Source organism: the organism of the source record quoted next, assembly GCF_019968985.1.
Source record: "MAG: Porospora cf. gigantea B chromosome Unknown PgB_NODE_855_length_10156_cov_116.353, whole genome shotgun sequence".
NCBI lineage: Eukaryota > Apicomplexa > Conoidasida > Eugregarinorida > Porosporidae > Porospora > Porospora cf. gigantea B.
The window spans coordinates 1-10,156 of NW_027179305.1; the positions used below are offsets into that span (position 1 = coordinate 1).

General features: G+C 55.7%; 7 protein-coding genes across 12 annotated transcripts; 5 read left to right on the plus strand and 2 right to left on the minus strand.

Annotated features, from left to right (window-relative positions):
• Window positions 1-22: 22 nt before the first annotated feature.
• Window positions 23-482, plus strand: KVP17_004694 (uncharacterized protein; the record flags this gene model as incomplete). Of its 2 annotated transcripts, none has more annotated exons than XM_068523106.1 (1): window positions 23-482. In XM_068523106.1, a coding segment is annotated over one exon (460 nt), but the record flags the coding sequence as incomplete, so codon positions are not given. The 2 variants fall into 2 exon arrangements, with proteins under 2 accessions (XP_068371387.1, XP_068371388.1); XM_068523107.1 differs by having other exon boundaries at window positions 39-482.
• Window positions 483-733: 251 nt separating this feature from the next.
• On the plus strand, window positions 734-2,404 carry KVP17_004698 (uncharacterized protein; the record flags this gene model as incomplete). The annotated part of the gene is made up of 1 exon (XM_068523116.1): window positions 734-2,404. The coding sequence occupies one exon, from the start codon at window positions 734-736 to the stop codon at window positions 2,402-2,404; it is 1,671 nt and encodes a 556-aa protein (XP_068371395.1).
• Window positions 2,405-2,902: 498 nt separating this feature from the next.
• Window positions 2,903-3,508, plus strand: KVP17_004696 (uncharacterized protein; the record flags this gene model as incomplete). Of its 2 annotated transcripts, none has more annotated exons than XM_068523113.1 (1): window positions 2,903-3,508. In XM_068523113.1, one exon carries the CDS (start codon window positions 2,903-2,905, stop codon window positions 3,506-3,508), a length of 606 nt encoding a protein of 201 aa, XP_068371392.1. The 2 variants fall into 2 exon arrangements, with proteins under 2 accessions (XP_068371392.1, XP_068371391.1); XM_068523112.1 differs by having other exon boundaries at window positions 3,044-3,508.
• Window positions 3,509-3,556: 48 nt separating this feature from the next.
• On the plus strand, window positions 3,557-4,451 carry KVP17_004693 (uncharacterized protein; the record flags this gene model as incomplete). 2 transcript variants are annotated; one of them, XM_068523104.1, is made up of 3 exons in its annotated part: window positions 3,557-3,619; window positions 3,646-4,344; window positions 4,371-4,451. In XM_068523104.1, the coding sequence occupies 3 exons, from the start codon at window positions 3,557-3,559 to the stop codon at window positions 4,449-4,451; spliced, it is 843 nt and encodes a 280-aa protein (XP_068371385.1). The 2 variants fall into 2 exon arrangements, with proteins under 2 accessions (XP_068371385.1, XP_068371386.1); XM_068523105.1 differs by lacking the exons at window positions 3,557-3,619; window positions 4,371-4,451 and having other exon boundaries at window positions 3,697-4,356.
• A 6-nt stretch (window positions 4,452-4,457) lies between these two features.
• KVP17_004697 (uncharacterized protein) lies at window positions 4,458-7,105 on the minus strand (the record flags this gene model as incomplete). Of its 2 annotated transcripts, XM_068523114.1 has the most annotated exons (4): window positions 4,458-4,695; window positions 4,725-6,899; window positions 6,928-7,021; window positions 7,048-7,105. In XM_068523114.1, the coding sequence occupies 4 exons, from the start codon at window positions 7,103-7,105 to the stop codon at window positions 4,458-4,460; spliced, it is 2,565 nt and encodes an 854-aa protein (XP_068371393.1). The 2 variants fall into 2 exon arrangements, with proteins under 2 accessions (XP_068371393.1, XP_068371394.1); XM_068523115.1 differs by lacking the exons at window positions 4,458-4,695; window positions 6,928-7,021; window positions 7,048-7,105 and having other exon boundaries at window positions 4,721-6,868.
• Window positions 7,106-7,147: 42 nt separating this feature from the next.
• Window positions 7,148-7,597, minus strand: KVP17_004699 (uncharacterized protein; the record flags this gene model as incomplete). The annotated part of the gene is made up of 1 exon (XM_068523117.1): window positions 7,148-7,597. The coding sequence occupies one exon, from the start codon at window positions 7,595-7,597 to the stop codon at window positions 7,148-7,150; it is 450 nt and encodes a 149-aa protein (XP_068371396.1).
• Window positions 7,598-7,638: 41 nt separating this feature from the next.
• Window positions 7,639-10,156, plus strand: KVP17_004695 (uncharacterized protein; the record flags this gene model as incomplete). 2 transcript variants are annotated; one of them, XM_068523108.1, is made up of 1 exon in its annotated part: window positions 7,639-10,156. In XM_068523108.1, a coding segment is annotated over one exon (2,518 nt), but the record flags the coding sequence as incomplete, so codon positions are not given. The 2 variants fall into 2 exon arrangements, with proteins under 2 accessions (XP_068371389.1, XP_068371390.1); XM_068523109.1 differs by having other exon boundaries at window positions 7,639-10,149.

Genomic DNA, 10,156 nt, shown 5'->3' on the forward strand with positions numbered 1-10,156 from the left:
ACAACGGAAGGCTCTCTGTCAGGGCGAACTATCTGCAGGATCCTAAGGATTACCAGCAGGCTATTGCTGGCGGTCAGCTGTTGAGTGACGTGATTCATAGCGGCCGCCTTGACCAGCACGCCGAGTTGGATGGGCATAACTCCTGTCCAATGAAAATGTTCTCAGCCCTCAACACTGTGATCGGCGGTATTGGAGTGGATCTGCCAATCGCAGACGATGCCAAGCGAGTAGCAACCTTCCCCCCTGTTCTTCCTAGCAGCGATCCTGACGCATTCGTCAACACCTACATGTCGTCAATTTGGCACTGGGGTGGAAGTGCCGCCCTTGGCTCCGTTGTGGACTCGAATTTCAACGTCCACGGCATCTCGTCGTTGAAGATCGTGGATGCCAGCATTCTACCCGTAATGACCCGTATGAACCCATTATCCACGCTGACCACGTTGGGGTACTACGCTGGAGAGAGGTTTTTGAAGGAAAATTGAGTGTTGAGTGCATAACGCGTTTACGTAACGTTTGAACTATTCTACGATTCAGAGGGTCTCTTTGCTTTCGTCTTATTGTCGATCAAAGGCTTTTACAAATTGCTACATGATACTTATCACACTTCAACACGTACCGAAAAAACATACACGCAGCCGCGTACTCAACGACTCCAGACAATGCAGGGGTTGCTGTCACGCACACCCAAGTGGACACAAGCGCAAGCGAAATAAACAGGATTTTACAGTTTACAATGATGAGGAATGCGCTGATGAATGCGCCAATAGTCCTACTTAAGGACGGAGCCGATACCTCGCAAGGGAGAGGCCAGATTGTGGCGAACATCAACGCCTGTCAGGCCGTTGCAGACATGCTGCGCACCACGCTCGGCCCGCGCGGCATGGACAAGATGATTGAGAACGCTCGCAAGGAGGCCACGATCACCAACGATGGAGCCACGGTGATGCATGAGCTGAACGTCATCCATCCCGCAGCTCGGATGCTGGTCGACATTGCCCAGGCCCAAGACGAGGAGATTGGGGACGGAACCACGTCAGTCGTTCTCTTGGCCGCTGAGCTCCTGCAGGAGGCGAAGAGTCTTTTGGAGGAGGGAGTGCACCCCCTAATAATCGTGAAAGGCTACCAGTTCGCCTGCAAGCACGCCTTGGACTGTGTGAAGCGCATTCAGGTCGGACTGAGCAACGACACGGCTGAATCCCGCCGTGACCTCCTCATCAAGTGCGCCCAGACAGCGATGAATTCCAAAATCGTTGCTAACAACAAAGACTTCTTTGGTGAGCTGGTCGTGGATGCTGTCATGTACCTTGAGGAAGACCTCAACCAGGCATATATAGGGTTAAAGAAGGTGTCTGGGGGTAGTCTAACTGATTCGTTCTTGGTGGACGGCGTGGCATTCCCTAAGACCTTCAGCTACGCTGGCTTCCAACAGCAGCCCAAGAACTTCACCAACCCTCGTGTGCTTCTGCTAAACCTGGAACTCGAGCTCAAGGCAGAGAAAGAGAATGCGGAAGTCCGCATAGAAGGTCCCCAAGACTACCAATCCATCATCGATGCCGAATGGAACCTCATATACCAGAAGCTGCATGCCATCCATGATGCTGGCGTTCACGTCGTTCTCTCAAAGCAACCTATTGGCGACCTTGCAACCCAGTTCTTTGCAGATCGAGGAATGTTCTGCGCTGGCCGCGTATCTGAGGATGACCTCATGCGCACGGCGAAGGCCACTGGCGCCCAAATCCAAACTACAGTCCGGCAACTCTCGCTGGATGTGCTAGGAACCTGCGGCGTCTTCGAAGAGAGGCAGATTGGCAGCGAGCGGTATAACATGTTCCGTAAATGCCCCCATACAGTGACGTCCACTCTAGTCCTGCGTGGCGGTGCAACCCAGCTGCTCGACGAAGTCGAAAGGTCGCTTCACGACGCGATTATGATCGTACGCCGATCGGTTAAGACGCACACTATCGTTGGCGGTGGCGGTGCGATCGAGATGCAGCTGTCAACGCACCTGAGGGACCTGTCCCACAGCATTTCCGGCAAGCAGCAAGTTGTGGTCAGTGCTTTCGCGAAGGCCATGGAAGTCATCCCACGCACTCTAGCCACGAACTCTGGCCTGGACACCACTGGCGTACTCAACACGTTGAGGATGATCCACCACGGACAGAGGAAGAATGGCGTTTCTTGGGCTGGCGTTGACTGTATTAATGGTGGGACTTGCGACACCATGCAGCAGTTCATTTGGGAACCGGCAGCCATGAAGATCAACGCATTTAGCAGCGCTACGGAGGCTGCTTGTGTGATTCTATCAGTTGACGAGGTGATCAAGAACCCCAAGTCCCACAAGGAACCTGATGGTCCCAATGCAGCTCAGGCCATGGCCGGGGGACCCGGTCGTGCTATGCGTTAGTTGGATTGTGATGCTATGTCGCCTAACGGCTCTGTCGCGCAACGTCTGGGTGTCGTGAAATCGCTGCCTTCGGAGGACGTGAAGGAGGTAGAGGCAAGACGGCTTGTGTCATCTCGTGGGGGTACTGCCAGGAAGGGCTGTCGGCATAAGGGACACGACTGTGCCGACTCGCTTTGTGCCCTGTTGAGCCACTCCGCTATGCAGTGCTGATGGAAGCAGTGCCCGCATTTGCCGTAGGAGGGAGGACAGAGTTCGCCAGGTGCAGTGCAGCGGGGGCAAGGCGTTTCAAAAGGCTCAGTGCAGATACCACAGTACTCGTCTACATCACTCCATCTCCAGGCACCGATAGCTCTCAGATCACCGAAGGTCACAGTAACGGGCTTGCTGTCCACAACGCTTGTCAGGCGCAGAATCATATATCTGTCACGCACCCCTTTAGATCATTGAAGTACATCTCATGCAGAGTTATGGAGAAGCGAAGCCTCGAAATACTGCACCATGAAGTTGGCACTCTGGTGCTCAACGTGGGTCGTCCAGGCTGCGAGTCGAAAGGCCCCTCCGCCAACCTATCCAGAAGAACAGCTTGAACCCGAATTTCTTTCAGGAACTCAACCCCCCGCAGGACACGACTTACAGGCTATGGTGGATGCCCTCCCAGAGGAGTTCCAGTCGCTTCCTCCCGACGAACAGGCGCTGGCCGAGGTCAGTCGAGACTTGGCGAATGCCAGAAAGATCGCGCGGTTTTTGAACACGATGCAAACGGGGGACTATCGTCGAAACCCCGTAGATAAACGTGAGGAAAAAGAGCCTTCAGAGAGCGAGAACCTGTTGAAGGTGGTTCGAAACATCGCGTCTGGTGTCAGCAGCGTAAAGGAAATGCTGCGTGTAGCGTTGAATGGCGACGAGGACGATCAGTGGAGCGACTATGAGCTCGTGGACACCAATATTCCTGAAGAGGACGACTTTCCCGCTCCAGAGAACGCCGTCGACCTGGACCTGTTGCTGGAGGAAATTTTCGACGACGACGAGGACGACCTCCAAGACGACATAGATGTGGAGCGTAGAGGTCTACGGGTGGCAACGGGCACTCGCAAGGTGCAATGACTTTGAGCGAACATCAACGGCCGAAATCTAATCATATCAGAATTACTAATGGGCTGTTGCGAAAGCACGGTCGACAAACCAGTGGTGGTGGAGCAAGAAGCTACTCATGAGGTGTGGTCACGTTTGTATGATACTAGGTGTCCCTTCCTGTGCCGGAGCCTGACAAGCCATCAGATCTGAGCACCACCATGCCTCCAGGGAGCGCCCTCAGCGGGGAACGCGTGGACTTGCCTGCCGTTCCAGCCGTGGTCGAGGCGGCGACCACGGTGCCATCAGTGGCACCTGCAGGCGTTCCTTCTGCCACTACTGGGCCTACTGCCACTACTACTGATCCAGCAGACTCTGGCCAGCCGGCCGTAGAGGCTGATACGACAGAGGAAGCGCGAGAGGAAAATTTACTCAAACAGGGCTTTGCAGAGGGTGAAGGAGGCTTTCTACTTTTCAGTCGCGCAGATCAAGGCCGCCTAGACATATGTTGGAGTCGCAAAGGCGCGCAGGTGAGAGCTGAAGGGGTGGTACAACAGAACGTCATTATCGCAGGACGACTGTTGGACCCTACCACAGTTCCAGCTCACAAGTTCCGCGGCTCGGGCCGATCTCTCATTAAAAACCGCTGCCTAGCGGATCCCGCACAATTTCGTTTTGGCATTTGTGAGTACGTGAAGACAGCAAGGCGGTTTGGGCTCGAGATAGAAATGGGTGACGACTCACTTGGTACGGAGGACATCTCTGTGTGGCTTTGTCACGCGGAAAGAGGACTGGTGCGTTTGAAAACCGGTGTACGCGAAAACCTGGATTCGGTATTGGCAGTCAGCGTAATACCCAGCAGCAAAGACGTGGGTTCTTAGTATATGCACCACAGATCTACAAAGAGGGCACCGAAGTGCCCGCCGGAAAATTCAAGGAGGCTGGCATATTAAATGGGGCAGCGCTCGACATTTAGCGCTCGTTAAAGGTTCTCAAGTGTGTCCACAAACCACTGATCGTTAGGGGTTTGAACCTTGCGTCTTGCCTTCACCAACTCATCCCTGGCCTTGAATATGTTCCGGGCTTTCTGAGGGGAGACGACGTCCTCGGGTATAATCTCATGGGGAGTGTCTAGGGCTGCGGCATGTTTGTCTAGTCCTTGAAGGCGTCCAGTTATCTTCAGCTGGCCTTGCCAGAACGGCACGTTCTCAGCCGAGGCACTGCGTTATCGAGGGCATCGGTGACTCACGCTCTATTGGGTTCCTTCTCCTGCTGGAGCAGCTTCTCTATTCGACCGGTTTTCTTCAATTGTACGGATTTCAGCTGCTTCTTGAACTTCTCTTCGGCCTCCAACTTCAGTTGCTGGTTGAGCAGATCGTAATCCGTTTCGGTGGGCAACACAACATCTCCCCTCTTGGGACAGAGGCGCGAGCTGGGTACACGTCGTATAGACCTCTGGCGCTCAATCTGCTTCAAGACCGTCTTCCTTTCTGAATTGAGCCGTTCAAGAGCCTTTTTCCGGTGCAGCTCCATGCCGACAAGCCAATCGGGAACACACGCTCCTCTTGGCACTACCAGCTGTTTAGTCTTATGGTCGGTTGTAGGAGGAATGTACGGAGTACCAGAGGCTCCAAGCCAGAAAAGCCTCGTATCCTTCGCGTGGTGGCACGGAGCTGAAGCAGAGCGTGAGTACCGTATGAAGTCCTGCGGGGTGGCTTCGCGTGTGTAACCCGGTGTTTGCAAGGTCTCAGTGAAGATCGCCTTCGTGGCCTGATCCCACTTGACCCGCTTTTGCATCCGAGCAATGTTCTTCCGCACCTCAGCTTCGCGTGCCTGGTGCCTGAATCGGAGCCGGCGGAACTCATGTGTGGCGGCTACAGCCGCGTTAAACCCCTCACATGGATACGCAGCCCTGGGGGACGAGAGATGCCAATCAGCAGACAGAACGGCCGAGGTGTCAACGCTGATAACTCGGGAGCCACGAAGGAACTTCATCGTGTCGTTAGAGGCGTAGGGGATCGGGGCTCTATCGGCGACGGAAAACGACAGCGATGGGCTGCCGGCATCTGGTATCTGTGGATCCACATCAGCCGTCGTGGGTTCCAGCGTCAGCTCATCGAGAGGAGCTGCGATGGCTTCACCCGTTTCGACCGAAGGTGCCTCGGCGGTCGCGGAGTGCGGCAGCGAGTCACAGGGCACCGGGGTCCCCAGCAGAGGAGCGTGGAGAGCCAGCCGCTCCATAGGAGAAGCCTGTTCAATCCAGGCCTCAGCCACAGCAGTGGATGTTGCAATAGGCGTGAAAGTCGCAAGGGAAGCGGAGTCTTGCGGCTCAGAAGGAGAGGCCTCTTGAACCCAGCCCTCGATAGACCTCCCCAAGTCAGTGGGTGTCACCATGGGTGCGGACTCTTCCAAGCGAGTTGACGTCCCCATGGGAGTGGACGCCCCTACGGGAGTGGACGCCCCCATGGGAGTGGACGCCCCCATAGGAGTAGACGCCCCCATAGGAGTAGACGCCCCCATAGGAGTGGACGCCCCCATAGGAGTGGACGCCCCCACAGGAGTGGACGCCCCCATAGGAGTGGACGCCCCCACAGGAGTGGACGCCACCATAGGAGTGGACGCCCCCATAGGAGTGGACGCCCCCATAGGAGTGGAAGTGCCCATAGGGGTGGAAGTGCCCATAGGGGTGGAAGTGGTGGAAGTGCCCATAGGGGTGGAAATGCCCATAGGGGTGGAAATGCCCATAGGGGTGGAAGTGCCCATAGGAGTGGAAGTCGTCATCGCCACATCCTCAAGCCAAGCCTCCTCCGACACATCTGTGTCCTGCACGGATGCCTCGTCATGCTGAAATGCCTCACGCTGCGCGTCTTCGAAGTCGCTGACGTCGGCGACAACTGCGGGGCTCGCATCATCGGCTTCGAACAACAGGTGTTCATCGAATGTGCTACTCCGCTTGAGCGTAGAGGTCCCAGAGTCCTCGCTGGCGTCCTCCTCCCCTTCTGCAGTCATCACCCTGTGAGTGAATTCGAAATCGAAAGAGTCGTAACTGGACGAAGCCGAGTCCAGTGTCGTGGATTGCTCGTCCAGAGGAAGTAGACCGCAGTCGTCCAGATGCGAGTTCTTCTCTACACACATGGGCATAATGGTGTCGAAGGAAGCTATAATATCATCGATGACCGGTATGTGAGGACATTGAATGGACTGAATCTCCAAGAACAGAAAATCGTTCCGGTCTAGGAGCAGCATTCCAACATGAGCCAGGTCAGTATTGGCGTCGATCTCAGCGGCTTTTTCCTCTTCTCCAGTGGCGGGGCTGGCGGCTGCCTGCGCTTTAGGGGGGGCTCGATACAGATTGGGATCAAAGTTTAGATCTGGCAGATCCTGACGGCGCATTAGTACCGATGTCTGGTTGGCAGCCTTCGAACTGCGTCACCAGCAAGCCAGCGACTCACACTTTGGGTGGTTTTGGGTTTGATTTTCGATTCCATATGGGTCCGAACACACCCTTGCCTTTGTCAGTCTGAGCCCCCACAGTGCCACCTAGTTCTGTGATTAAATGATTGACATCTCACTCCTGGCAGTCGACCAACCAGACTGAATCCACCCTTGCTTCTTCGAAGTGTCACTCATTAAGTAAAATACGTAGAATTCACAACCCCACCATCGGTGCATTCATAGATAAAGGAGCCCCAGGAGCATCAGGGCGAGCGTCAGAGGCACCGCGCTCATCACCAGGCGCTCGCTCAAGTGAGGGGCCTCCATAGTCGAACTCCGTGATGCCAACAAGGCCAGCCGAAATCTTATGGTCCCATTGGGTCCACTGTCGAACCCCCACCAAAGACTCACGACCAGCGTCATCAAAAACAGCAGCCCAACGAGCAGATGTGCAGCGAAAAGTTTTCTCCGTGAGGGTCGCTTCGGTTTGAACGCTCCGGTCACGCGAAACGGAGGCGAATCGCTGTCAGTGTCGTCGTCAGTCAACAGTACTTCGAGGTCCGCGCTCTCCGTCTCTGACTCGATATCTGGGGAGATTTTCGCTCTAACTTCGGTGTCTTCTTCGTGTCGCCGATGGTTGATGCCCCAAGGTTCTTTATGGATGTGGCCGTAGCTGATGTCCTCCATCAGAGAGATCCAGAGATATCGTGCAATTTCGATAGGTCCCTATGCCTGAACTTGAGGACCTTATAGAACGTTTTGGAGGTCGAAAAAGCCGAAGCTCGACCGTGGGTACGGCTGCAGATGGGCCGCCTCCCCGGCAGCCTACGATGGCGACTAAGATTTCGTCAGTTCCTGACAGGACACCTGGACCACGACAGCCTCAACATTCTCGCCCTTCAGTTCCACGTCTTCCACTTACCTCCAGACTTCCTTCCAGACAACCTGTGGATCCCTCAGCCCAGGGACGCCAGACTGAGCGGAGACCTACAGAGTCTGGAACCGTCGTTCACAGACCGCTGGGACGAGAACCACGCGCCATCAGCAGTCGTGACCACGGTCATGTTCCAGCGAGCAACGCGTCTATATTTGGCCAACGTACCGTGCCAGCGGAGTACCAAGCCCCTTTCACCTCCAAGCCATCAGAGACCAGTGACGCTATTTCCTCCCACAGACGTATCAGGCGGAACACAACCACGCTGTTGCTGGATGAATCCGACAACTACACGCCGCAACCCGACACTCACGCGTCCTACCGTAAGATCACGAGCGAGTCTATGCTCTCAGACGCGGAGGATTTTGTAGGGAGCGTCAAGGCGCTGGATAAAGTACCTGCCGCCTGCCCTACGCCATTTATTTCAAGAACTAAGCAACCGAACGTGGTTTGCCTGCAGGACCGCCCTGAGATCACTCCGCGGACACAGAGGTTGCTGGAAGAACAGTTAACAGTGATGGCACGTCAGCTTGAGATGGTTCAGGAAGCCGAGATCGATCGGCGTGTCGAACAATCTATTGCTGCGGAAAGAGCAGCTGCGGTTGAGGGGCGGAATTTAATGAGTGACGAGGTGCACCAAGCCTCAGGTGAGTGGGGCGAGGTACTGGCCATTAAGAGGGCAAAGTTACATACCGCATTCAAGGATCGGGAGAAGGAGTTTCTCGAGCAGCACAGGCAGCGTGAGGAGGGTCTTCGCCAGGCCAACTCCTCGCTTCGATCCGACTTGCTGGAAGCCAGTCGTCAAGCTTCTCGCCTGCAGGCCGACATGACAAAAAAGAGTGAGCAGATCGCTAAGAAAGAGCAGCATATCGTGGAGCTCCACAAACGACTCCACGAAGAAAAATCCAAGGTGTCACAGCTGACCAAGGCCGCGGTACAACATAGCAACGAAACCGTCAGACTAATGCGAACCGTTGAGTACCTGAAAAACCGGAGCAAGCAAGACAGCCGGCTCTCTCAGGCAGCCGAGCAACGCATGAAGGAGATGAAGGACAAGGTGGATGAGCAATTCACCGTTCTCACCGCCAAGTACGAGACAGCCATGAGGCGCAACGAGCAGGAGACTGAAACCTTTAAGAACCACTTCGTCACCCGCCTATGCGACTCGCTCGGTGTGAGGGTACCGGCGAACACGTCAGTCTCGGCGACAGCTGACACTGGTGAGATCGCATCATTAGTCAAACGTCAAGTTGTGTCGAGGATTATGCGGAAGCAGGAGCAAGCGTTACAGCAACGAGTGCAGGAAGAGCTGGACAAGAACCACGCAGTAATCCAGGCTACGGCGGACGCGGAAGTTCGACGGCGGCTGCAGGAACTGAAAGCCACCAGAGTAGTGAAAACTGTCCTCCCTGGTGATCTAGTCCGACTGAAGGCCCAGATCGAAGCCGAGGTCCGTGAACGTATACGAGGGGAAATCAAGGCACGCTTGCTACATGTGGACGTACTCGGTCTCCTAAACTCTCCGGAATCCGAATCGAACCCAGAAGGTATTGCAGAAGTGCTCTTTGGGGGAGGTTTGACCGACAGGTCTGTTGAAACGGCGGAGGGGAAACCTCAACCGAGGGTAAGCACGCTGAGTGCAGCGGCAGCTCGTCGGTCAAAGGGCGACCAGGTGGCGGCGCGGTCAACGCCTTCAGCGCCGCCTGCCAAACCCAGCATCCTGGAGCTCCTCCCCCCGGGTCAACGGGTGGCCAGCTCCAACCTTGCCCTGTTCAACCACAAGTTGACGGTGAGGACTATCCGCGCTCGAGAGGACACCATGGAACGGGGTCGACCGTACCAAACGCGGGCAGAGAGTGGCAGATTCAAAACCGTGACGGCTATCCACTCTGGCGGCGCGCCTGCAACGCAATCTCGCAGTCGGGCAGTCCCTCAGAGGCAGGGACTGCTGGTGCCCCTCTGCGTCCATAATATGGCTCGCGCCAAAGGTGTAAAACGAGTTCGAAGGCGCAGGGCCGGCAAACTAGACATCGTTAAGTTGCAGGAGCTCTCCGTGGCGGGGACTCCAGGTTTCATGCTCGACGAGGGTGAGCCGGCAGCAGTGCCTTCGATTTCTGTCGTGGAAACGCAACGGAGCGTTAAGCCGGAGGCCGGAATGGCGGATGACGAGCCTTCGCGCTGGCTTAAGGCTGAGGCAGCACCTCCGGGCGTAATCAAGAGCAAGGGGCGTCCTCCCGGGCCACCTCCAAGGTCTACGAAGTGGCCCCGAAGCAAGGGAAAGCCCCCAGGTCCCCCTCCCAAATCGGTGAAGT